Source organism: Mauremys reevesii, linkage group 2 (assembly GCF_016161935.1).
Source record: "Mauremys reevesii isolate NIE-2019 linkage group 2, ASM1616193v1, whole genome shotgun sequence".
In the NCBI taxonomy this organism is placed as follows: domain Eukaryota; kingdom Metazoa; phylum Chordata; order Testudines; family Geoemydidae; genus Mauremys; species Mauremys reevesii.
The window spans coordinates 77393713-77421416 of NC_052624.1; the positions used below are offsets into that span (position 1 = coordinate 77393713).

The following is a 27704-nucleotide window of genomic DNA, read 5'->3' on the forward strand; positions in this document are numbered from 1 at the left end:
TCACAGGAACATGTTGATTTTGATGACATTTAACAGAAAAATGTCTAAACTATTCATTTTGATAAGGTCAAAACAATTACTTTTTTGTCCCTTCAACTCCTGTACTATGAATTATAATATAAAAAACAAAATAACAAAGTTTGAAATAAAATGTTCTGATTTTTCTGAAACAAAATATTTTGGAGTATTTTGTTTCATGAAAAAAATTCAGTGTTTTGTCTTTTTGTCCCAATACAGGGCAAAAAAGAAATTTCAAAATTTCCTATAGGATTGAAATTCTGTGTTTTGAGCACAGTTCACTAGTGCATATATGTCATGGCCTTCAGAACATGCTTCTATACTCGCCTGTTTTCTAGCCTTTCACTGAGTATGGGCAGGGACGATTAGATGACTGGTGGCCCATTGAGGAGCTGGGTTTTGCTGGGATAGGTATTGTTGTGGGGATGCCAAGTAGAGCATCTCCCCTAATTATAATGAACTGTGGGAAAACTGGGATCTATCTTTGGTCTGTTGATCTACTGAATTTTCTTATTTTTAATTCCAGGTACAGCATACAGAGCCTTAGCTGGGAGCTCTGTTTTTTTTAAGTGCAAGTTTTAAAAAACTGAATTCACATTTCTGTTAATGGCTTTAATATATTAAGGTCTGATGCTCTGTTAAAATGTGAGAGGAAGATGTGTAGATCTGCAGCAATCCATGAAGAGGAGGCCACAGAATATCCTGTGGCCGGTGAACCCTTCATAATCTGACTAATCAGCCATCGATTCCCTTCTTTCTTCTTTTAGGCTGAATGTTAATCAGATCACGGATCATGGAGTAAGAGTACTATACGATGAGCTCTCCAAGTACAAAATTGTGACTTACCTGGGGTATGTATGAGTTGGGAACAGCACAAGAGATAATGTTACATTACAGCACCTTTCATCCTGAATGATCCCTCAGCGCTAATAGTCAGCACTAGCAAGGACAGGATGGAAACTCAGGCCCCTTTAGGGTATGTCTACATTGCAGTAAAAGACCTGGGGCTGGCCTGGGACAGCAGTCTTGGGGTCACCACCTGAGCTTGAAGTTTATACTGCAATTTTATAGCCCTGCAGCCTGAGCCTCCAGAGCTTGAGTCAGCTGACCCGGGCCTGCCACGACTGTGCCCACGGGTCTTTTATCACAGTGTAGACATACCCTTAGTTTACTGAACCTGACCATGGCAGGTTTTGTAAGGCACTGTTTTATGTCATAGCGTAGTGAGTTGTGATGCAGGTGTCCGTGTGACAGCACAGCAGGAGAGGGACAGCCAATCCCCCATACAGCAGTTCTTCTCCTGTCCTTGATCACAGGATGGATTCCTACAAAAGGCAAAGGCTATGGCTACACTTGCACTTCAAAGCGCTGCCGCGGCAGCGCTTTGAAGCGCTCAGTGTAGTCAAAGCGCCAGCCTTTTGTATAACCTTTTGTATAACCACATTTACCTATGCAGGAAGCAGCGATTTCCTTAAAGACCTAAAAGAAAATCAGTTTTTGGTCAAGTTTGGGCTGGTGGGCTTGTTAGCCTTTACTCACTACTTTTGGTTAAATAATGGCATGAAAAGTGAACTTAAGTCCCAAAAATTGCTTCTTTCCACCAATGCCCTGTTCCCAGTGTACCTCCTCAATAATCTGACCTTGCAATGAAAGGAACAGGATGTATTTCAGAGAGCTTTCATGAATCTAATAAAAGAATGAGCACATATTTTGCATGCTTATTGGTTTCATAACTTTTATGTAAAAGTATTTTCATATTGGCACCAAAAAGTGGGAGCTGGGTTTGCTGGAAGAGATCATTTACATTTCTTTTTATATATAAACACCTTACTTCAAATAAATCCCAGTCTGGTCTTAAATTTTATAGCTCTTTATTAAATTATTATCCCCATCACTAGAAAGAAATATTTAAATCTTTATACAGGACCCTCATAAAGACAGATACTCTGTGTGTATCAAAAACACCAGGTTGTATATATTCAGGTAACAGCAGAAATAATCTGTTTTTACCAATGTGATTTTTCTTTAAGCTTGTACAACAACCAAATTACTGATGTTGGAGCCAAATACGTTGCAAGACTCATTGAAGAATGTTCAAGCCTCACATATGTTAAGTATGTCCAGGATTTTTCCTTCTTATGCTCCATGGTACAGTAATTAGGGTACATCAACTTTAAAGGGAGAAAGAGAAAAGTTTCTTACTTGAATAAAAGAAAACACATGCAGATTGAACAAAAGGAGGTTTGCGAAGTTATGTACTTCCTTATAATACTCTGACAATGACTGCTGTGCATGCATTCCTTTAATGCTTAATCTTTACTAAAGACTGCTTTGCACCCTGATGCAAAGGGTCAGCACAACACTCCACTTACGTCAGGCCTGCACAACATGCGGCCCGGGGCCTCACTGTGCGGCCCGTGGGGTGAGTAGGCAAGCGGTGGGTGAGGGAGGGGGACTGAAGGGGCAGGCGGGCAGTGGCAGGGGGTGCGGCGGCGAGCTGGTGCGGTGGGGGGCTGAGGATTCGAGCGGGCGGGCAGTGGCGGCAAGTGGGCGGGCAGTGGCAGGGGCTGGGGAGGCGAGCTGGGGGGGGGGGAGGCTGAGGAGGCGAGCGAGGAGTCAGTGGCTGACCTGTTCTACTGGTCTGGTCTGGCTCCCATCCCCTCTCCAAGGGTTGCAGCTGTCTGGAGGTGCTGCCTTCCACACCTTCCTCAGTCACACCTCATTCATTCAACAGGGCAATTGATTACAAAGTGCGGGGAAGAGCTTATTCTACTTCTGGCAAAAAGACACTTTTCTTTTACCTTAATTATACTACCTTAGGGGCCTGCTATAACATATTGCCAAGGTTCAATACTGCTGTTTCGGTGGGGCAGTGCTGGGGAAGGAGGGTTTGTTTCCTCAGGGCGGGCAGTGCTGGGGGGGGGGGGGAGTATTTCAGGGGGGCTTGGCAGTGCTGGGGGGCGGGTAGGGCCCTCAGCTGTTTTCTTTGGAGTAATATGGCCCTCACCGCTTTACAAGTTGTGCAGGCCTGACTTACGTCCTATTTTGAGTACTGGAGAGGGACTTTAGTAGGTCATAAACCTTGTGCTGGGGCCTCTGCATAAGGATACATTTCCCTCATTGTAACTAATTTCAGGTTTGTGTAGGCCTGACCGTTTCATAAGTAAAGGGAAGGAATGTATTCCAGTATTGCATTTCAATGAAGGAACTACCAAAAGTCCAATGGTGAACCATTATCATTGTGTACAGGGAACTTCCGCAAAGATAGAATGCCTAGCCATACACAATGCCAGTTTTCATCCTCAGGTTAAGTCACGTTAACTTGTCACGTATTTTTTTTTTTTTTTTTTAACCATAGAAAGTGAAAAGAAGCAACAGAAGCAATGTGAGCTAATGGAGTGAACACAGTACTGGGAGCCAAGAACTCGTGAATTCTAGTCATGGCTCTGCTGTTAACTTGTTGTGCTGCCTCAGGCCTAAATTTTGCAGCCTAAAATGATTACTTTTGCTCTGATACCTTGTAACTGAAAGTTTAAATGTGTACAACATTTTAGTCCATGGAAATCTGCAGTAGCCGTAATTGACCTCCATCATTATCTACCATAGGAGTTGGCTGCTAGGGTCAGTGTCTAAGCTGGGGTTAAAATATAGATGTATAGATGTGTTGGGTTTTTTTAAGAGCTGCATCTTAACAGTGAATATATTTTTATGCAGAATAGGAGCAAACAAGATAACCACGGAAGGAGGGAAATGTCTTGCCCTTGCTATCCAGAAGAGCAAAACGATGTATGACATTGGGTAAGTAAAGTTAGTTACTGCCTGGCGGGAGTCTAAACATGGCGTTGGCTGGGGCTGGCAAAGGAGCTATGACAGTTTGCAGCAGCTGAAGAACTGGTCTACTGCGTGTAGGAATAGCAGCTTCCAGAGGGGCCAGGGCCCAATTAATATATAGGTAAACTAGGCATGTGCCTGTGGCCTAAATTCACATGGAGGGCCCAAAATCATAGGCCAGCGTCTTTTCCCACAGCTGCCTCCTCCTTGACCTGCCCAGGGGGCATCGACTACCTGCAGCAGCACCCTCCCCCCCAGCCTGGTGCGGAGGGGAGGCCCCAGAGTGGAGGAGAAGATGGAGAGTGAGCCCCCTCTGCACTCACCCCACTGCAGCAGCTTCTGTCCCACGGGGCTGGCCCCAGCTCCCGGCTCCGGGCATTGTGACTGCGGGGTTTGGCCCAGCCACGAGGAGGAGTTGTCATCTCAAGAGCAGACTGCCAGCGGAGGTTCCCTGTGATTTTAGTCGCCCTGGTGGCAGTCGGCTATTGAGATGCCAACTCCTCCTCTGGCCTGGTGTGGTGATAAGAGAATTATCACCATTTTATTTTCACACGTTACTGAGGACGGCGCAGGGCTGCTTTAGTATCCACCTCCTTTCGGGGCCTGGCCGTTGCACTGGCGTGGGGCTGGGGTGGGCACAAGGAGCTTCTTCCCCTACACACATCCTGCCTGGGTTGGGCAAGGGCCAGGTACAGCGGTAGTCTTTGCATGCAGGGTAACAGAGAGACTGTGCTAAGCACCCTAAAGGGGGCAGGGAAAAGACAGGACGATGGTCCCTCCACCCACACCAGCTCAGAGCAGGATCAGTGTGCATGGGAAAGTATCCCCTAAAGAGGTGTAGCTGCAGGTGGATCCCCAGCACAGTCCAAGAGACACTCCCACTGAGGCAAACTATCTCCCAGTGCTCCCTCTGGGCTGCACCTTTACAGCAGAATTGAACCCTCAGTGCTCAGTCCTGTAAGTGGTTGGGAACGGAACCTGCGAGGATCAATGGGAGTGAAGGGGGCCGAGTCCCTCACGGGCTTGGAACCCTGGTCAGTACTATAAGGTCACTGGGGGGGTGGGAATGTGATAAGGGTGGCACTAGATCCTTGTTCCTTATTTCTTTCTGTTTTCTTTCCTTGCCAGGATGTGGGGTAACCAGGTTGGAGATGAAGGAGCGAAGGCGTTTGCAGAGGCGCTGAGGAATCACCCCTCCTTAACGAATGTGAGGTAATAAATCGGCTTTACAGAACACCTGCCTTTTTAACGGGCTTTGAAATCAGAGCTGATCTGGAGAGGCTGTGTCTGCGAAGTCCATTTGGTAATGCAGCCTTTCCTCTGTAGGCTAACAGGTCCCTGAGTCAAACAAGAGGCTAGCCTGAGGTCTGGGATCAGGTGGGATTTTCAGTCACAACACAGGTTGTCATTTGTATGTCTCTCATTTTCTCTTTGTATAATGCTCCAAGTTACAGCCTAAGGCCTGCTTCTCTGCTGCCTTGCTCCATCAATGGTCCTGTAAACCCATTTACCATTCTCATTTGGTAGCACTTGGCACCTACTTTGTAATGGTGCAAATGACTGCAGGGTGATGGAGAAATAGGCCCCTGGTGCGCTGCATACTAGTCAAGCGTGCTCTCTTGAGGAGAAACAAGCAGCTTCTGTACTATTTCTTAGGCTATGTCTACACTAGAGATCTTACAGTGGCACAGCTGTACTGATACAGCTGCGCCGCTGTAAGATCTCCCATGTAGCCACTCTGTGCTGATGGGAGAGAGCTCTCCCATTGACATACTTAAACCGTCCCCAATGAGCGGTGGGAGCTATGTCAGTGGGAGAGTGTCCACACCGGTGCTTCTGTTGGGGTCACTTATGTCCATCAGGCGGGTGTTTTTTCACATCCCTGAGTGACGTATGTTTTACCGACAAAAGTGCTAGTGTAGACATGGCCTTAGACTGTAAACTCTACAGGGCAGGGATCATGTCCTGGTTAAGTGTTTGCACAAGAGGGCTATCACAGTATAAATAATAGTGATCCGTGAGACAGTGTTGGTAATGAAGTTCAGTATCTAAGCTTGAAACTAGTATCTGAAAGCACTAAAATAATTGAAGTTGGCAATGTGGTATGTGGGGAAGCTAGACTTGTAAATCTCATCACTTCAACTCATACCTATTTGCTTTAATGTTTTCAATTCTTGCTGTGAATTTTAAAATAATTTTCATGGCACTTCCACCCAGTTTCAGTGCATGCTCTCCTCCTCCCCTCCCGCCCCCCGGGCCTTTTTTTTTTTGGCTCAGTTACTTTCGTTTTGTTGCCCAGTTACACTAAACTCCATGACCCTCTCTTGAAAGAGCAAATATCCTTGCTTGCTTTCCCCACAAGATGGTGCACTTCACTAGTTTCTTCAGTAGAGAAACAAGGAGTGTGGTTAAGACATTCTGGATCTCTGGAGAGCTCACTGCTGCTGTCTCAGCCTATCAGTGATTTCATAGCTAGAGCTCTGCCCTGTTTTCTCTGGGCAGATGACTGCCTGAAACAAAACAAAATGATGAACAGCTGCAGTGACCTAGATTTTTGTTCAAATATAAAAGCTACCTAAGCGAGCCACCTTCTCCTCACTGCAGAATTCCTCTAGAAGTCTTATCTCAAGTGTGATGATACACCTTGAGCCAGCATTAAGCTGGGTTATGCTTGCCTGGCACTCTTACTCTGGAACAAATTTGTTCACGAATTTAGTGCTTACAGAAGCAAATATGATGATGTGCACTGACAAGCTGCAGTCATTGTGTGTGCATGTGCAGTATGAATTCTGCCTTTGCACCTGCCTCATTCTTAGAACCATAGGGCTAGAGGGGACCACAAGGCTCATTTAGTCTAACCTCCTGCCAAGATGCAGGATTTGTTGTGTCTAAACCATCCAAGACAGATAGCGATCCAGCCTCCTTTTGAAAACCTCCAGTGAAGGAGCATCCACAACCTCCTGAGTCAGTCTGTTCCATTGTCCTGCTGTTCTTACAGTTAGGAAGATTTTCCTGAGATTTAATCTAAATCTGCTATGCTGTTGTTTGAACCCATTGCCTCTTGTCCTGCCCTCTGTGGCAAGAGAGGACAACTTTTCTCTAACTTTCAAGTATTTGAAGGCCTCTATCTTGCCATCCTTTAATCTCCTCTTTTCCAAACTAAACATACCCAGTTCCTTCAGCCTTTGCTCATAGGGTTTGCATTCCATCCCTTTGATCATCTTTGTCACTGGCCTCTGCATCCTTTCCAGTTTCTCTACATCGGTGACCAAAATTGGACACAGTACTCCAGCTGAGGCCTACCCAGCACTGAGTAGAGTAGTACTATCACCTGCTATGACTTGTATGCTATGCCACTGTTAACGTAGTCTAAAATTGCATTTGCTTTTTCTGTAACAGCATTGCACTGCTGACTCATGTTGAGGTTGTGATCCAGCACAACTCCCAGATCCTTCTCAGCAGTGCTGCTGCCAAGCCAGTTATCCCCCATTCTGTATTTGTGCATTTGGTTTTTCTTCACCAAGTGCAGCACCTTACATTCGTCTTTGTTGAATTTCAGCTTGTTGTCTATAGCCCAGTTCTTCAAGTTATCAAGATCCCTCTGAATTCTAGCTCTGTCCTCCAGTGTTTTGGCAACTCCCCCTTAGCTTTGTGTAATTTACAGATTTGATCAGTATGCTCTGTGTATAATCATTCTTAATTTACAGTTCTTAAATTAAGAATTTACATTCTGAACCTAGAGTACTTTAATCTTGTTTCATCTATTGAATCCCCATTAGTGTCAATGGTGGGTTTTATGCAAAGTTTAAGGGTAGATGAAGATAGCCCTAAAATAATTTCTGTTTCAGTCTTTTAGCATGTCATCCTTTTACTTGGGTCCAGTCATCACAGGTGCTGATTATCTGCAGTTTCCCTGTGGTCAGTCGGAATTCCAGGTGCGCGGCCCCTTCAGCATTCAGGCTCTTAACTAGACTAACCACTAATCACCATGGACTTTAATGAAGAAGTGTGCTTGCTTGCATGTCACTGGAACACAAGAATCACCTTATCAGGCCAGACCTTTAGTTTGGAATCCTGCCTCTGGCAGCAACCAATAATTGCTGCTTCAGGGTTTGTCTACACACTGAAGTTACACTGGTCTAACTTAACATTGGTTTAGTTAAACTGCTCCACTTATCTGGTTCATACCAGGGAAATTGATGATCCAACCAGTGAACCGCATTCAAGGTCCTGTGTAGGACTGAATCTCAGTCGTTTGCCAGCTGACATTCCTGATGCAATGCCTCCCCCCAGTGTTTGAGCCATCGGGCTAGCCCTGAGAGTACTGCAGAGAAGTGTTGATGGATTGTCGTCAGCCAAATGCAGCACCATCAGCGATTCTTATAACTGACCCATCCATGCACGTACCTGGCTTTGACTTGTCACACCGTTCATGGACCCTTCTGAGCCTGTTTTGAACAGTCAAGGGTCAGTTTGCACCCAGCCCTTACACATAGGGCTAATGAGAAGATCCCACGCATGGTTGTGGCCCATGCACACAATGTCACACATCACTGACAACTACCCTCTGACTAGATTTCATGGTGATCAGAAGCCTCTGGCGCCTGGGTGATGAGGCTTCTGCAAATAGGCTTGGCAAGAACTGCACCCAATAAGAAGAAATCAACCAGTGATACTTGTGTGTGTGGCTCCTCTTGTATAGGTCTCTCTGCTTCTGGCCACACTGCTCTCCCTCCAGCCTCCAAAGCAGCTGCAGCTCTGGGGCTGGCAGGCTGCAGAGAACCATAGTGGGCTGCGGCCGCACCACCTGGCCCACTGGAGCAGGCTGTGACTGTGTCGCCCGGCCCAGCCCGCTGGAACATGCTGCGGCTGTGCTGCCCGGTCTGGCCCACTGGAGCAGGCTGCGGCCGCGCTGCCCAGCCTGCCGGAGCAGCTCCAGCCAGGCCAGAGTCATCCTCCCCTGGCCCTCCCCAGATAAGGTGGGAAGGGATGGGATGGGGAGAGCGTGGGGGTCCTGGGCTAGGGGTGGTGCCATGTGAGAGGTGGTCACAGGGGTTACTCTTCTGATCCCCAGCTTCCCCCAAAAAACATTTCCCCACCAGTTGCTGTCCCAGCGCGTCAGGGTAAGCAGCTGGCGCACCGGGACACTTTGTTTACTTAGGTTTACCTCCGTGCCTGCGGATGCTCAAGGTAAACAAACCATCTCAGCCCGGCAGCGGCTTATCCTGATGGCCCAAAGTTTGCTGACCCCTGAGTTATAGGGTTGGCTTATGAACGGGTCATAAACATTTTCCATTTTTACTTATCCATCTTTTGGCTTATAAATGAAGCGGCTTATGATCAAGTATATACGGTAAGTGGTTGCCCAGTCCTGGGCAGCTAGCTAGCACAAGGCTTAATCTCACTAGTCATCCCTGCAATACTGCCACCTCATGTTTAGCTTCCAGAGGGACTTAGAAGAGCTGCTTTTTAAAGACCTGAAACTTGGAGCTTAGTATTAGGCAGATACCCTTACCAATGTGTAGCTGAAGATAGAGGGAAAGATTTAAAAACCCTATCGTCTGCACTGAAAACTGTGTGTATGTATAATTAAGGCTACGTTTTAGTCACGGGTATTTTTAGTAAAAGTCATGGACAGATCACGGGCAGTAAACAAAAATTCACAGCCCGGGACCTGTCCATGACTTGTACTATATACCCGACTAAATCTTGGGGGCTCTGGGGTAGTGGACGGCCTGGGGGCACCGCAGGTGCTCTGGGGTGGGAGGGCGGCCTAGATGCTGGGGGAGGGGAGGATGGCATGTGGCCTGGGACCCCTGCTGCAGCTGGGGGAGTGGCGGCACGTGGTCTGGGACCCTCACTGGTGCTGGGGGAGGCGGGCGGTATGGCCCAAGACTGCCCCAGCAGTGGCCAGTGCAGCTGGCCCAGGGGCTGCCCGAGCTGCTCAGGTGGCCCCGGGCCAGATGCACCAGCTGCTGCAGAAGTCCTGGAGGTCCTGGAAAGTCATGGAATCCGTGACAGACTTGCAGCTTTATGGCTGGCTGGGTCCCTGGTGGTTTGGGGGTTTTTTGGATTAGCTACTGGTGGGGTTGGCACTGGTGCCAAAAACATTTTCCACCCTGGTACTCAAAGCCACCAGTCACAATTCTGCTGTCAGTCCTGTAAGTACAACTCTCTGATGCCAAACCTTGTGACCTGTGTAACTGAGGGCAGAGTTGGACCCAGGCTGTACGACGGTGACAGAAGCATGTAGTTAAAATGCTTCTGTTTGTAAAGTCTTAATTAGTTACAGTTTGTAGAGCCCTTTGAGCATGTAAATCACTCTCTATATGCTGTGTATTAGGATTGATTAAAAGACAATTCAGGCTTTTTTGTAAAATGGAGATGCTGGCTGTTTTTATATATTCCTCTCTCTTCTTTCCCAGTCTTGCATTCAATGGCATCACGCCAGAGGGAGGCAAAAGCATTGCCGAAGCTTTGAAGCACAACAACACCGTGAAAATATTTTGGTAATCAATATCCATTCATTCTATGGAAATATCTGCCCCCTTACTCATTGTTAAGGAGTTGCAAAGGAAAGCTGCAACTTATGTTTACTTTCTCATTGGAAAATAATGATCATTTGACTTTAGAATGGGTGTGAAGGTAAAGGACGATTATGTGTTCTTTATGACAGGTCTTTCCCAGAGCTGCGTTGAGTGCTAGCTCTTATCTAACCGGTGCAGGAATGTCTCCTCGAGCTGGGAATCACACCCCCTGCTTGAAGTATAGACATATCTTTAGGCTAGGTCTACACTTCACTTTCATCAGTATAACTGCGTTGCTCAGGGGTGTGAAAAATCCACACCTCTGAGCAATATAGTTATACCAACCTAACCCCAAGTGCAGGTAGCGCTGTGTTGACGGGAAGGCTTCTTGTGTTGACTTAGCTACTGCCTCTCATGGTGGTGGATTAACTGCCCTCCTGCTGGCATAATAATGTCTTCAGTGGAGTGCTACAGCAGTGCAGCTGTGCCACTGCAGCTTTTTATGTGTAGACCTGAGTCTTGTCTCTTATCACTTTTGTTACGTGAGATAAGTTTTTTGTTTGTCTGTTCCCACAGCCTTCGTGGCTTTTCCAATGCTACTCCCATGTCTGGATCTGTCCATGTCTTCCAGTGCATTGTATCTACCCTCTCATACACATCCCCATCCCATTCTGCAAGGCCCACACCTGCTAACCCATGTCACCGCCCCATTGTTAATAAAAATCAAGTAGATAGTCTCTTTGCCTCTCCTACCTTCTGTCTGAGGAGTGTGTGTGTCCAGTCTTCGGAAGCTGCTCAGGACAGGAACTGTTTGTGGCTTGTCCAAAGCAGAGTGCACTGTCAGCTCTTAAATAATTGAGTAGCAAATGTTAAAATGGGAAACAGAGTTTCTGAACAAACACTCTCTCCTAATTAGGTTGACTAAAAATGCGATAGATGACGAAGCTGCAGAGAATTTTGCAGAGATGCTGAGAGTCAACAAGAAGCTAGCGCATTTATGGTGAGTTAATTACATTTAGACAAGCGTGGCTCTTTGTCAGCCATCACATAAAAACTTCAACTTCCAAGTCTATGCAGGTCCCAGCGAGCCGTCTCTGCAGTGCCTGGACGTGTTCGGGCACTCCTGGACTATGTGGGTGAAACTGAGCTGCTGCTTTGCTTTTTTTGTTTTAAACTTTTGAAAAAACATGCATGAAGTTGGGCACCTGAATCTGCATTTAGATGCCTCAGTAAACGTCCTGAGCACCTGCGGCTCCTATTGCAAAGAGTAGAGGCTCTGGAGAATCAGCACCTCTGAAAGCAAAAAGGGGCCCTGATTTAGGGTGCTTAGCTTTTAAGCAACTACATTTGAACATTTTGGCCATAGTTTATTATAAATCTGCCTTAAAATAGTGGAAGCCCAGCACCCTTTGGGCCAGAGCGGGCACAGTAAAGCCTGGGTGCTGCTGCCAGTGGACAAGTTTATATCCAAGAAAGCCAGGATAAGCTACCTGATGCTTTGAAATGGCAAATTGACCAGGGTAGATATTTGTACTTGAGACTGAGCCAAATATTCTTCCAGTAGCTGAAAGCATTTCAATTTGTTGGCCAAGTTCAGAAAGCTCTTCAAGGCAATTCTTCCTTTTCTCCCCACTGAGAGAGATTTTTGAGAATTAATTTGATTTTCTAGCTGAGTCCTGAATCTCTGCCAATCCCGGGAGCTTAGAGTATGTGTGGCATATCATGACAAGCTACAAGGTGGGTGGTGGTCGCCTCGGCTGAGTATTTTTACACTATTTCAGCAGGGGGTAGTTTTTGAATTTGAGACAACAGTTCTACTCTAGAGCAGTTAATGAGGATCCCATGCTGTCTCCTTTTCTATCCTTATGTCTTTTGTATCTTTCAATTTCAACTCTTTATATCAAGTGTGGTTTGTCTAGTGAGTGAGCATCTTACCTATATATTACTGCAGCTACATTTCTTCCTCAAACCATAGACTAGACAGAACTCCATTTGGAATTAATACCTGTAGCTCATAACTAATTTGCTGGAAGGGTCACCTGTGAACAATATGTGGTGCACACTTTCCCCCCTGGCCCACACAAGGGGGAATATATTGACCTTATTTCATCCCTGACGTAAGCAGTGGCAACTCCTGTTGACTTCACTGGGAGTTGCGTTTGCTGACACTAGGGCTGTTTGGTGCAGTGTCTCCAAAGAGATCCCAATCCTTGCTGGCCTGATACTCAAGAGACTCCCATTTGGATTGCTCACATGGCAAATAGTGACCACTAAACACCCTGCCTGCCCCAGGATTTATGCACAAAATTGGTCTGCTACGCCATGAAGAGTCTTCGTTAAGTAGAAAATATAATTATGATGGACTAAAGCAACAGCGTAAAGAACTTTTCATGTATCAATAGATCCAGTGTTCATAAATCCACACTGATACGAATCAGCTCTCACTTACCAAACAGCAGATGCATCATCAATTGCATAATTCAGCTCACTAACCCTGAAACACACATGCAAACACTTCAAAATCAAGAGGCTCTAAGACTCTTGGTTTTGCTGGTAGTAGCACAGCTGTTGGGGAGATTGTCTGATGCTGGCATGCCATCCATGCAGATGGTAATCAGAAACTACCTCTTCTTGGCAAACAGTGAACCCTGCTCATCAGTGTCAAGCAGAGCTTACCTCCCACTGTTGATTTCTACATCGAATACCCCCAGTGTGCAAGAGAGGGGATGCTACAAGTCAGAGCTAAACCATTTGTTTGACATGGTGCTTTATTTTTAGGCTTATCCAGAATCAGATTACAGCCAAAGGGGCCAAATTCCTCAGCGAAGGTCTCCAGGAGAACACAACCATTAAAGAAATCTGGTAAGATCCCACCCGTCAGAGGGTTGCTTCGTAACACTTTCCTTTCAAATGCTTTGACCATACGACACTTGCAGTAAATCAGAATTTAGAGCAGGGGATCTTGACTTTTTTCTTTCTGCGGCCCTCTTCTCTCCCCCCAACCAAATGCTGTAAAAATTCCACGGCCCACTTGTGCCATAACTGTTTTTCTGCATATCCAGTGGATTAAAAGCCAAGGCTGGCATAACGGGGTAGATAGCAGGGCAGTTGCCTGAGGTCCCACAAAGCAAAGTTGCTTGTGCTTTCTGCCCTTAGCCCTAGTGAGCCCCGGACTCCTGGTTGAGAACTGCTGGTTTAGAGCAAATTTCTAGGTGGGGATGTTGTATCTCCAGCCTGTGGGATTCAGATTTTGAAGGACCCGCCCCTTCCAACACTTACACCTCTGCTTTGCTCACGTGAGCAGTCCCTTTGGCTCCAATCTGATCACTTTCCTGGAGAAAGCAAAGCACATGCATAGGTGTTGGACGAATCAGGGCCTAATTTTGTAGCCTGAGTTCTGTTCGATCTGAATATTATTTTCAAGCTTTCTTCTCAACATGTTTCTGCTACCAAGGAGCCAAAGCCAGACAAGCAGGTGATGGCTGCATTTAATTAACATTAATAATTTGGTTCACAGAATTTGTGCTTTGATTTTCTTTTTTCAGACAGCACTCCATGCACAGTCAAGGTGCTAAGCTACAAGGAGATTAACTTTTTGCAAGATTTGCTTGTTTTAGATTAGGCAGGCATCACAAGCCACTTGTGTTTTGAGATAGAAAGCCAAAAACCGTTCCTTCTGCCAGCTCCTAGGAGTGGAATAGCCAGTAGAATTGGGCTATTTTTAGCGCTACTGCTTTCAGGCCGTGATTTTGTACAACGTACATTTTGTTTAAAAAAAATATTTTTTTTTCTTAAGTGCCAGGCCACGATGTTTCTACTTTGAAAGCTTGTCAGTCACCACCTGTGTTCCACTGCAGCAGGCATGGGGGAGGGGTTGTTACGGAGCTGCACTTGGGGCGTGTGGTGTGTGTACACGTTTTCTCTCACTGTTTGTCACTCACCCACCCCCTCTAATATTTTCAAACTGAAGGAAGGTTCCCAAGTCTATATTTAGGTTTCTAAATCAAAGTGGTTTGTTTCTCAGAGGTGCTGAGTAGTGGTAGGATGTGAAAACCAGGCTATTTATGTACAGAGGCATAACTTTAGGCAGCAGCAATTGAAAATGTTGACCTAAAGGAATATCACTATTAAAAAAAAAAATACTAACGGAAACATCTCAGCAAATTAAGTTGCCCTTAGTATATTTTGCTCTGCTCAGGAGGATAAGGAATAATGAGGGCGAAAGCATAATCAAGTCTCTGTTCATTTGGTTACACAAGATTCCCGCACCTGGGGAACCTTAGTCAGCTGGATCCCTCTTTTCATACTGCCATAGTGTAATCAAACATACCGTTCACCTCCTGGGCAGTTCAAAGCAGTAGGGGATTGTCTTACTCCAACTGCAGAGTCACCTTGACTAGCATAAAGCTAAAACATCTAATGCTGGCTGGCTAAGTTAGCCTTCTACCTCTCTAATAAGGGGCCTGGGTTGTCAAGAGCACCGAGCACCCAACCAGCTCTGATTCACTTACATGGGAGCTGGTGGGTGCTCAGCACATTAGGGTGCCTAGAGAGAAACTAATTTTAGACAATCTTGCCCCCGTGTCCCATCAGAACTACAGTGTGACCTAGTTAGGGGGGAGCTCCAGTTGGGGTTGGTGCCCAGCTATGCACATTTGGTGAGTGAGTAGCCTAGGAAACTTTGATTGCCACTCCAAACACTTGAAAAAGCAGAAGACATGAAATTACCAAAAAGTGCAAAATAAGCAAAACTTCTTCATTTTTTGTTTCCTTTTTCTCTCCCCCCACCCCCATATTAGCTTAAATGGGAACCCGATCAACCAGGAAGAGGCCAAAGCCTTTGAAGAGCGGATTATTTGCTTTTGAGTGTGTTCTTTCCAGTTTGGCCAAGCTGAGTGTTACAAGTCCTGTTCCAGCACTTGGAGACTGCAGGGTTACCAAGGCAGGGTTACCAAGCTGCACTGGGGACGTCACAGCATGTAAGAGAGTCTGATTAACTGGCTTTTTCAGAACACTCTACCCTTCTCCCGCCAGTAAGATGCCTGTGTTGTTACTCCACCCTTCTGCTGAGTGGGACAGTGCCTTAGAGAACTACAGCAAATTGTCTAAACACCCTACAAAAGTGCTATGTCCGCGTAATCAAACCAAACCAAACCAAACCCCTGGCAGCTCTATGTACTTTGATACATGGATATAGATGTATTATGTAAATAAGTCTCTTTATAGCTTATTTATATGCACAATTAAGGGTGCAAGAGCCACAAGCTCACAGCAATATCTGCAGTGGACTGAGGAAAAGCTTGTGAGCATTGGGAGATCCTGAGTAGAACTGTAAGCCATCCATGCCAGGCATTTTCTGCTGTTGCCTTCAGCACTGATACTCGTTCCTGCCTGGTACCTGAGGTCTAATTTTCCCATCAAATGTCAATGGAGGTGTGGGTGCTCAGCAGGGCCGGCTTAAAGCCGATTCCCCCAATTCCCCAGAATCGGGCCCCGCGCCTTAGATGCCTTAAAAAAAAATTTTTTTACTCACACTGGCAGCGGTCCACTCTGCCGTGGTCTTCAGCGGCCCCACTTCCCTGGCCAGAGCGCTGGTCGGAGCACGGCAAGCCCCGCGGCCCCGCTTTCCTGCCTGGAGCTCCAGACAGAGCACGGCGGCCCCGTGGCCCCACAACCCCAGCCAAAGCCCCCAGCCCTGCGACCCCGGCCGGAGCGCTGCAAGCCCCACGGCCCCGCTCTCCTGGCTGGAGCCCCGTGGCCCCCCTCTCCTGGCCAGCAATCCCAAGTGCCACCAAAGACTGGGAGCGCCGCCCGGTGAGTACAAGCCCCAGGAATCGGGCCCCACACTTGCTAAAGCCAGCCCTGGTGCTCAGCACTCCTGAGAAGCAGGATCTTGGACTTAAGGCATTGGTTATTTTTAATACTCCTTAGTGGAGCTAATTCACACAACTTCCCCCAGATACTCAGCAACACTCCTGACATTTTGTTAGACTGTAATTATAGGGGCTGTCTCAATACAGACCACACAGTGTTCAGTTTTGGGGGATTCTGGAGATAAACTTGAAGAATTGGCCTCTAGCTTCAGATACTAGACAAATTTACACTGGACTTACAAGGTATACATTTTTAATGAGAATAATTAGCAATTGGAGAATCCACCCCACCCCTGTGTAAATGGTTCCATCACTGATGATTTTTAAATCAAGGTTGGATAGTTTTCTGAAAGATCTGCTCTAGGAATTATGTTACGGGAAGTTTGAGGGCCTCTGTTGTACAAGAGGTCAGACTAGATCAGGGGTTCTCAAACTGGGGGTTGTGACCCAACTGTCAGCCTCAACCCCCAAACTGTGCTTCACCTCCAGCATTTAGAATAGTGTGAAATATATAAAAAAAAGTTTTTAATTTATAAGGTGGCAGGGGGGGATGTCGCACTCCAAGGCTTGCTGTGTGAAAGGGGGCACCGGTACACCAGTTTGAGAACCCCTGGACTAGGTGATCACAATGGTCCCTTCGGGTCTTGGACTCTGACAGGCTGCTGCTGGCAACACACCAACAGCAAAGAGCTAGCTGCAGCATGGAGAAAGTAGAACTGAAAAACTAACTGAGTTGAGCAGAAATCTCTTTCCCAACAACAGGGAAGTGCTAAAAACTGTTAGCGAACGTAAGACGTCCCTGCCAGTCCTACCTGAATTAATAGAAACATTGAGAGTGGTGGTAGGAGATGGAGGGAGATTGGAATGACAAGCCACAATCGTGAGCTAGACAAGTGAGAAGCAAAATGATTTTCAGTAGGAACTAGTGATTTTGGGAGCCCAACCTGAGATGCCTTAAAAAAGCCTGATTCTCAGAGGGCAGGTGTGCAGTACTTTAAAAAGGACCTGATTTTCATAATGCATCTCAAGCATTGAAGCACCCAAAGTATTTGACTAAGCTTTTGCATGGTGTCTATGTTCCTTAATTTTCCTTTAGTTAAATACATTTTCATTCATAGATAGATTTAAAAAAAACAAACCCAAAAAACTCAAAATACGTGGGTGTGTGTGCGCTTGCTGGATTCTCCATTTACTAACTTGCCCACTGAGCTGGGTGGGATGAAGGAACAAAGGAAGCTGTGGCGTAGGTTCTAGTAAAAACAATCTTAGATCTCCACAAAGTAAAAATAGTTAAATGGTTTTCTTTCTATTTTAAATCCACACCCACCTCTTTTTGGTAGTAGCACCCTCTTCTTTCCCACCCCCATTTATTCCCTTTTCCCCTAAAACACACTTTCAAACATTGTAAAGAAAAATATTAGTATTTGTTATTTTCAGTGGGCTTTTCTCACTAGCTGTTATGTCAGTGATGTGGCTCTCCTCCCACTGAGGTGAAGTGACATTTCCATGTCTTCCTAGATAAATCAGCTAACTGGAATGATTCATGCATCTGGGCCACTGGCTACTGAAGCAGAGAGGTGCACAGTTAGACATGCAGTATATTTTAACTGTAAAAACATCTGCCAACACAAAATAGTTTAAAAAATCCTGTTAAAGGCTATTTTTAGGGAAAAAAAGCCCACTTTTCTCTTAGGCTATGTCTACATTGGCACTTTCATTGTTAAAACTTTTGTTGCTCAGGGGTGTGGAAAAATACCCCCTTCAACGACAAAAGTTTTAACGACAAAAAGCACCCGCGTGGACACCACTTTGTTGGCAGGAGACTCTCCTGCTGACGAATCTACCACCCCTCATTGGAAGTGGTTTTATTTTGGTGTTAGGAGAGCTCTCTCCTGGCCACAAAGAGCAGCTACAATGGCACAGCATTAGGGACGTAGTCTTACAACAGCGTAGCTATGTCTACACTGCACACCTAAGTCACACTAAGGTCTTCCTATCCCTCGCCAGGTGGCAGATACAACCACCACCAAGAAAGGGCGTGAGCCCAGGAGGTAGTGAGTCCCCTTAGTTCCTACTGTGCTCAGCACGTCCCAGGAGGTGTTGATAGCAGAATTAAACCCTAGAGCATCAGCAAGGGGGGGGGAAATGCATTTTCATGTTCCAAGCCTTGTCCTCCTTTTGCTGACCAGTTACTGATGTGAAAATACAAAATGTCCATGAATTTAATATGCCTGTTGGGGCTTCTCCCTTCAGCTTCTTCTGCACTAGGGTTTGACAGTAGTGCTGGTGCAAACCTGTTACATGCAAACCTGTTACAAAGCGTGGCTCCGATGCTGCAAGCACTTACTGCGGGGCATAGTGTTTGCTGAACTGCGTTTGGCAGGAAATGCCTGCAGCAACAGGCCTTGTGTTAAGAAACCACCTGCTGTAGACTGTGGGCCTGTTAAACACGCCTGTCCAACTAACCATTAGCATCAAAGGAGGACCCACATACAGAGAGCTCAGAGGACTGCGCCTTGACTGTGGGCAGAGGTCAGGCTGTATTGTTAATTCTGAAGCCCTAGCAGATTTCTGTTCCAAGTGGAGCCGTGACAGCGATTTATTTCCCGCATTACTTCATAGCGTCAGCTTAGGGAGAACGTGGCTGCCGTGCGTGGAGAAGCTTGAATTTCCTGGCACAGAGTTTTGGGCTGCACTTTTTTCTTCATAGACTTAATGGGCTATTTGCAGTGAGCTCCCAAGCTATAGCTTGGCCACCTACAAAGGGGGCCTGGTTTACCAGGTCTCTGAGAAAGACACTTAGATTGTAATTAAATACATATTTTTAAACTTGGAATGAATTTACTTAGTCATTTCTACAGAACCATGTATTTTTTCATCCCTTTGTTAATAAACAGCTTTTTAAGAGCTTCTCTAGCCTGCTTGTGTGATTCATTGGGGTTTATTTCAGACCTGCCAGAGACACACTGGGTAGATTCAGCCCTGGATGAGACAGTGTAGCCCAGGCTACAGAATGCGATTCATGAAAATTCTTCACCTGGTGGGAAGAGCAGTTGCAGCTGCTCAGTGGGTGCACAATCAGCCCTCCTGGAGGGGACCTACAGCTGGCCAAACTGTGGGCCATACTAGCCAGGCAGAGGGCATGGGCAGAGCCCCTCAGCCTGCACTGTTACAGTGCTTCATGTGTGGAGTCCTGCTCATGAGATGACCCTAGCAATCGCCATGTGCTCCCCTTCGTCCCAGGGGTGGACTCCCCACTGGCTCAGGAAAGTGTCATTTGTACTTGGCTGGCACAGGCCTAGCAGGTTTGTTAGAAACACACATCCCAGCTTTGTACAAAGACTAACGCACTGGCCTTTGGAACAACCTGGTTCAACTCACACTCACACTTCTGCACATTCAGTCCTAACCCTGTGTTCAGAGCGAATGTTTAAAAGCTGTTTTAATACCATGAACAAGCTGATGTGTAAGTATCACCCAGAAACTGTTTTTAAACAAGCATTTAAGAGTTGGTTCTTAATATAAGGTCAGGATGTATGAAGTGCAGCATTGAACAGGCCTTATAGCGTCCAGTAGACACTCTCCTTCATATTGATAGTTGCTACTAGAAGGATAATGCAAGGGGTGAGATGCCCCCAGGAGTTTCCTGTTGCACTAAAAGCCAGTGTATATTATGCCCAGAGCATTGCCCCTGTGCTCCAGGACACACCACTTCTCTAGCATGAGTGAAACGGATGTGGATCTTTAACAGTTTGATTCTGCTCCTAGTAATGCTCCAATAAAGTTATTGTGCGCAGCCTTCTGCCGTTTTAACACAGGAGCTGCACAGAATCATTGCCTCCCTTCCAGCCCATGCCAGATCTAAACCCATGAATTTTACAGAATGCTAAAAGCAGGAGAACCCATTTCTGTCCCCTGTTCATTTCATTTTGTTTATCACCTTGGCTACCTGAGCTAGACTCTGACACTCTTAGCATCCCCTGCCTTTCATAAAACCTTGTGCCATAGACAACAGCATTTAAGAGCCAAGGAGTTTAACTCCGAGCATACCCGGCCATAGGCACTGAGGCTGTAGAAGCCTGGAAAGGCGATAGTAACTAGAAGGGGAAGTAACGACAAAACGTACGTTCCCTGAGAAGACAGGAGCAGCAGCCCAAGGGCAGGTTACCTATCACGGTAGGGGATGTAAAAGAGCATGACAGATGAAAATGTACTGCTGGTAGGGCTACCTCCTGCTGCATTCAGGGATTGTCTCAGTTCATCTTTACACTGCTGCTGGCTGTTAGCTTCCTCAGGGCAGCATCTCAGCTGCCACTAGAAACAGTTCAGTCTCCTACAATGTTATTTATTTGGAGGAGATGGGGGTAAGTCCTATTCTTGATGCCAGATTTCTAAGCTACAAGCAGACTGAGGGATCCTGCCATAGCTACAGGTATTAGGAAATGTCCTCGGTTGAGCCTGACTTGTTGACGGTGGATCTCCCTGGCTGAGGGAAGCTTGAGCTCCCTTCCACTCTTGAAACACTGAAATGAAAAGAAGTATCAGGTAAAGCCCTGAGTCACGGGGTTTTGAAGTAACTGGGCCCAGTTCCCTATTACAATTTGAAAGGAGGCTCTATGGTACAGGGGACAATCATTTTCTATAGTTCCAAATCCACACACCCTTCACAAGGCACACGTGTAAAACAACATACATTAGGAACTGGGTGGTTTGGAGCTTCATGAAGGGACAGCTGTAATCAAGCTGATTGGCAGAGTATGTATAACATATTCCCTAAATGGCATTGACTGACCTAACAAACAGGGCATACAACTCAATCAGAATAATCCATCCCCAATCAAGTCCTGTATGCCAAAGGGAATTAAAAAACCCTCTTCATTAGATGGGGACAGGGAGCAAGCTCCACATCTAGAGCTGCCTTCAAATCCTGTCAGGTCATTCAAAAACTACCCCCCTAACACTCATGTTATTCCTCCTGCCCCCAGCAAACCTGAGACATTAAAATCATTTTGTGCAATGATTATTTTAAAACTAAGAGCAAGCCAGCTCTACATACCTCCTCTTGTGGACTTGAGAGAAGCAACGGCACAGGGAGGACATCAGCAAGGCTCTGACAAAGTCTGTACTAGCTGCGGTCTGCTTAGGAACTCAGAATAGAGTTGGTGGTCCCAGAGATGGAACACTAGGTGGGGAGGGCTCTGAGTTACTACAGACATTTCTTTCCCAGCTGTCTGGGGGTGGGTGGGGAAGCTCACAGTCTAAGTGGTTGCAATGTTTCGGGTCAGGAAGGAATTTCTCCCCAGGTCAAATTCGCAGAGACCCTGGGGGATTTTTGCCTGGGTCACTTGCTGGTTTGAACAAGAGTAAATGTGAATTCCCTGTAACTTGAAGCCTTTAAATCATGATTTGAGGACTTCAGTATCTCAGGCAGAGGTTAGGGGTCTAGTACAGGAGTGGGTGGGTGGGCAGGTGAGGTTCTGTGGCCTGCAATGTGCAAGAGGTCAGACTAGATGATCATGATGGTCCTTTCTGACCTTAAAGCTGAAGAATCTCAGTCCAATGCCTAGTGGCCAAGTATTTGATCACAAAGCCACACAGTTTACAGTCTCAGCTGAGATCAAGTACTGAATGGGGCATGGCAACCAAACCACCCCCTCTGTCCTGCAGAGGGTCCCTGTAGAGCAGAGTTATGCATATTAGCCAGGCAGTATGGGCTGCTTACCCTGCTGCCGCCTATGCTGTACCTCATTGGTGGCTAAATGGAGGAGCTCAGTCACCATGACTAGCAGCACCATCTTTCACCCACCCCAGATGTTAGTGGCCTGAGACAGGACGAGTACCCGCAAAGTTAAAGGAAGGCGGTGGAGGCTATGGCTACTCAGTACCTTTTGAGTATCAGGCCATAAAAGGTTTATATTGATCATAGCAAACGGGGGGTAGAGGGGAAGGCTACCTTCAACCTTTTCCTCAAGAACTCAGTGGGGAGTTCTGGAAGCCCCCTTAGCACTAATGGACAGTTACACCAGCTCATCACCTGAAAAACAAAGGTGGGGTATCTTTGCATGGCCAATACCAGCTCAGCAACTTCCCTTTGGGGGCATTGAAGGGAATTAATTCAAGTGTCACTAGAGAGAAGAGCCAGTAGCCACTTCTGTTATCTGCTAGCAGAGCATCCAAATGTGGTGCCCATGAAAGGGGATGGTCATCTAGCTAAGAACCTGGGCTAGTGCCAGCTGGGTCTACACAAGCTTCCCAACGTACTGCATACGGTCAATAACAATAAGCTGGGCTGGGTGTAGCTTAGGACAGTAGGGTAGGAAAGACGGGAAGAGAAGCTGACTGACTCAGAAGAGGGCACTTCAGAGTTACTCACAGGGAAGCAGCTTTATTACTCTAATTCATTAGTTCCCAGGGTCTGTTAGCTCTTCTTTTCTGACTTGTTTCTTTCACCTTGTCCACAGCCTCTCAGGGCATGCATGACCTTGCTTCTGCTCTGACTGCAGCATCACAAGCACTTCCAGAACCTGCACACTATGGGGCGCTGCTGCTTTCAGAATTATCCCTACACAGAGTTAGAGGGAGAGAGAGAGACAGCTACATGTAGCATGCTCTTAAAGGATCCACACACAAATAGCAAGGCACCAGCTCTCCGGGTGTCTCCAATGCCTATTCAGCCTGTGACTTTTCTGCAGAGGCTACCAATTATTCTCACTAGTGATTTGGTGATGCGGGCACAGTTATCCTAGGAATTGGGTTGGGACAACTCATTTCACAGAGCTCTCAACAGCCATCAGCCACTGACCAGCCAAGGCTGGATTTGAACTAAAGCCCTGGAGGTGAAAGTCTCCAACTCCCATAACAAAGTCCCTGAGGCAGTCGGCCCACCTGCCTCACTAGACATTTCAAATGAGCTTTGTGCTCAGAACATGAAGCTTCCCAAGAAGCATGATTCAACGGTTTAAATTTTGATGATCAGGTTAGTGTGGGGTCAAAATTGAGCTTAGAGTGTTGTCACAGCTGGCTTGGGGAGCAGTCATCCTACAGGTTCCTTCAATTGCAACCCTAAACTGTGTGATTCTGCCCTCCCCTGGCTCACAGCCATGAACCGACTGGTAGGTCTATTCCCCTAACACTGAATAGCCAATGCGTCACTCAAGTCCTCAGGGAGCTGCCCGGCGTGGGTCAATGTAATCACGTCAAAGCACAGTCCATGAGCTGTTTCCATCTTAGCAGAGAACAGTTGTGTGGGCTGCAATCCAAGAGCAAATTACACTTTGTGCTGAACTTAAATCCACTCGCAATGAGCCCAGGAGAGACAAATTCAATTCCTGTGACACGTGGAAGAAAGCCAGAAAATGCAGTAATAGGAGACCTCTGCAAACAGCAGTGTGGCTGGGTGCCTGGTTAATCAATCCCCTCCTCACTTTCTGGGAGTTTGCTCTGCTTCTGGGGATGCTGCAAGGTCTAGTTATACAGGCCTTTTTCTGAGCAGATGGGTTTGGTTTGTTTCGTTTCTGTTGGCAGTTATACTGCTGCCCATCACTGCAGTATCTGAGCACCCACATAAAATCAATTGCAATAGTGAAGTCACTAATGCTCTTCGCTGAGGCTCTAGCACTTCTCATTTCTAGAGGTCAAAACTCTTAGCGTAGGGGCTGTGGTTTTGATTATTTTTGTAATTAATCTCCTTTTGGGTAGGGTTCAGGTGTAGGGGAGGTGGCAGTGTTGTGAGTTTGCCTTTGATGAACTGAGGCAACCTAAGCTGTAATTTTCAGATGTTTCTTTCTGGTTTTGTGTGCCCATAGGCAGTGAAACAAGCACTGTATCTTACAAAAATAAACGCTAAATGTATAGGTCAGGATTGCAAACAGAAGATCAAGATACAGATTGAAAAATTCTGAGAGTGGTTCCTCCTTTCCACCTCATTCAACCAGTGTTGTCACCTCTACTTGCTGTTCTTTGCCTTAACCTAGATTTTAAAGAACAAGCACTGAAGATCTTATCTTCCTATTCATTCTTTAAGACTTCTTTGTTATTGTGCCCCATCGAGGGGGTTAGAGTTGCTTCCTTCCCTTATATAGTTACCCTGCTCCTTTCGCAGCTATGGTCTCTATTCCCCAGCTATGTCAGTCATCTTTCAAGTACAGAACAAAAATTCAAGTCGAGCCTGCTGACATGGGATACGGGGACACTAATAGATCACTAGAGGGCAGCAGGCGAGCGCTGCTTAGTCCATTATAGACACACTCCTAGGTATATGGCTGACACCAACTCTGCTTAAATAAAAGCCCAAGAGTGTGCCCCATCTCTCTTTGATGTTCTGTATTTTCTCTCTGCCAGGGCGAGTCAGAGCCTGGCAATGTGTCCTACGGATGGGCCTACCATTCTAAGTCCTTCGTTGTCAAACGCAGGTGTGGGTTTTCTGGCCTCAGCCTAAGGTGAGAAGTCAGAAGCAGAGCGATTTAGCATAGGCGTCTGGGGGAGGGTGGTTAGGTTTCTTGTTCTTTGTGAAAATGTGAAGTCTGGACAGGAACAACATTGACAATACACAGAGAAGCAATCTGTGAATTTTGGACACACTCACACAGACAGATCTGTAATGGGGGAAGGAAAGCTACGCAGAAGCCTGACACTAAACATCACTTAAATAATGGGCCAAAGCCTGAGGCACCGAGTGCCTGCCATTCTCACTGAAATCAGTGGCAGCAAGAGATGGAATCCAGTCAAATCTTGTTTATCCTGCTGCCTTTAGAGGGAGCGAGTCATCTTGCTACTGCCTATGAGTTTTATACAATTACTTATTTATGGCAAGCCCTCTCTGCTAACAGCCCCACACACACCCCGATCTCATCCCACTCCAAAAACAGAGGCTTTATTACATGAGAAGCTGGAGAACTCTTTTGCGAGACTGAGGGGATGGTGTTTGAGAGGCTTCTTGCTATTTCACATTTGGCTAGTAGTAAGACAATGCATGTGAACGGAACAGAAAAACCTCAGCCAGCAACATCGCGAATCATTTTGCGACAGACTCGCCCATCTCGGAGCAAGATTAATGCCCATACCAACAGCAACGCTTTACAACGTTGCATGAAGCCGGCTGCGTAGCTGCTGTAATTCTGCTTTGACAGTAAACGTCAGGCATGTCCTACAGCTTTGTTGAGTTCTCCTGACTTTCCTTTGTCCCTCTTGTGAGAGCAGAGCAGGCGTCAGAGCAATGGCAGCGGGCTCAGTGCATGCCCCTTGAAACACCATCATATTAAGGAAATCCAGTAAGCACAGCCTGAAAATGAAACATTGATCCAGGGCTGTCACAAAACTTATCTGAAGATGCAGATAAGAACAGCCAAGAGAAGAGGCCTTCAAAAGCACTGACATCACAGCAGTGAGATACTTGGTCCATTTGACTAGAGCTTCCTAAATCCTAGAGGCAACTCTATGGGTAGCAATGATTTCTGCCGTGCTTACAGTGGAATGGAGAGCAGCCACAGAGAAATTCATGCCTGTCTCTTGTTTGGTTTAATTATTTAAGGGACAAGGGGACTGTTCCAATGTCCTTCAGGAGGACATTGATTTAACCTGCATTCTTCCTTGTCCCTACAACCACCACTCTCCAACTCAGCAGTGGTTACGTTAGCAGAACTTGCCACATGTGTTACTTCCCAAAGCTGAGGGCACGTAGGACAGCCAAGCTAAAGGAAGAGGCACGGCATCGAGAACAGTATTACAGCCTGTGCTGAAGGAGCAGAAGTCATAGCTAGGGCAGGCACCAATCTTTGCCTTGTTGCTCTCTGCAATCCTAACTTTGAAAGGACAAACTTGATTTATCAGTACAGGCTGTGACACTTACAGCCTGGGCTGTTCATGCAGAGACAGCGAGCTGGGCGGGAGAGGGGTAGGAATCCCATCCCTTTTTCTGTTTTTGTTTCCCAAACATCACAGTGATGACATGGAACAAATCATTTGTAACAGAATCCTTTATCATCGCTCCACTTCCCTAACACAAACACCCCCTCTCCTCAAGCAAGGTTCTAGCCATACTCTGGGTTCGTGAGGACACTTTTTGGCACCAGTAGGTGCCTGTGACACATGCAGCTGAGTTCAGGTTAGTCAATGGCTGTCCCTGCCCTGGTTACTGCCTGGGATACCAATTACAGGGATTTTCATTCACACCTCTCTCCATTTCTAAGCCCCGCCTTAGACAAGTTCATTTCCAGTGAATCTGCAAGGACAGAAGGGAGAGATATGCGCCCCCACCCCCATCTGCTGTTTGGGGACCAGTCCTGCTTTCTCTTCACCCCCAATAGAAATGCCTACGGTACATTTTAAGTACAAAAACTAGCTGGCATTCAGAAATCTGGATGTTTACTACAGAAAATGTCACAGGGGATAGGAAGATGTTAGCCATCTCTGAAAAATCTCACAGAGCTTTCTCTACAGATCCTTGGCCATCAGAGAGTTGGGAATTCAGCCCTTTCAACTATTTTCTCCATCTTAAACTACAGTGAAACCCCGTTATAACGTGACCTTTGAGGTCCAAAAAATTCCATTGCACTAAATGTGGGGTCGCAGTATAGTGGGGTTTCAAACCAGTCAGTTTTTCAGTGGTCCCCAAAGCGGTGCATTGAGGTGTACTGCCTAGTGCCCAGTAGGGGAGAGGAGCTGCGGCCCCCCACCTGCCGGGGACAGAGAGCACCGGCGCCAGCAGCCTCGGAATTCTCTGTCCCCGGCAGGTGCGGGGCTGCAGCTTCTCTCTCCTGCCATGATGTTGGGGACCACTGGTACAGTACCATACTGCATTATACCTTAAAGGGGAGCCAACCTGTGATCGCATTATATGCGATTTCGCGTTATGGCGGGGCATGTTATTGCGAGGTTTGACTTTATTTATATGGCTCCCATAACCATACTGCCTGAGCACTTCACAATCTTTGATCTATTTATTTTCACAATAACCTGGGAGCAAAGGGAGTGCTATGATCACCATTTTACAGATGGAAAACAGAGACCAGAGAGGCTCAGTGATTTGCCCAACGTCAAAGAGGAAGGGAACTGAGATACAGATACATAGAACAGGGTCTCCAGAGTCAGCGCCTTGTGTCCTAACGACTAGATTATCCTTCCTCTTCCTTCTCTGGGGCTGCCTGGTCTCCTTTAAAGAGCCTTTTCCAGCTCTCGTCTGATCTTTTAAATCTAGGAGAGGAATACAGTTGCCTCCCTAAGGTGGCCATTTGACATGGACTGCTGCAGGCTACTCCTTCCCTTCCAGCTGGTAAGTAATTTTAGCTCCTATTAGGGTCTCCCTCTCTCATCCATAACACACACGTATGGCAAACACACAGGCCAAAATGTAGCTTAATCCTCACATGCAAGGCAGACAAGTTTAACCACAACTGAACTTTGGGCCCAGCTGTAGACCGTGCAGCACTAACATTTCATGCCAGTAGCCCCATAAAAA

At 46.6% G+C, this 27704-nt stretch overlaps 1 protein-coding gene across 4 annotated transcripts in view; it reads left to right on the plus strand.

Annotated features, from left to right (window-relative positions):
* NOD1 (nucleotide binding oligomerization domain containing 1) overlaps positions 1-17917 on the plus strand; it is a 45743-nt gene extending 27826 nt beyond the window's left edge. For 3 of the 4 annotated variants that reach the window (XM_039526488.1, XM_039526487.1, XM_039526489.1), the window contains exons 5-12: positions 786-869; positions 2049-2132; positions 3733-3816; positions 4978-5061; positions 10275-10358; positions 11293-11376; positions 13155-13238; positions 15176-17917. In XM_039526488.1, the coding sequence (XP_039382422.1) occupies positions 786-869; positions 2049-2132; positions 3733-3816; positions 4978-5061; positions 10275-10358; positions 11293-11376; positions 13155-13238; positions 15176-15242 (655 nt within the window). In that variant the 3' untranslated portion in view covers positions 15243-17917. Of the gene's footprint in view, positions 1-785; positions 870-2048; positions 2133-3732; positions 3817-4977; positions 5062-10274; positions 10359-11292; positions 11377-13154; positions 13239-15175 lie in introns of those variants that run through there. The other variant, XR_005594722.1, reaches the window with a different exon arrangement.
* Positions 17918-27704: the final 9787 nt, after the last annotated feature.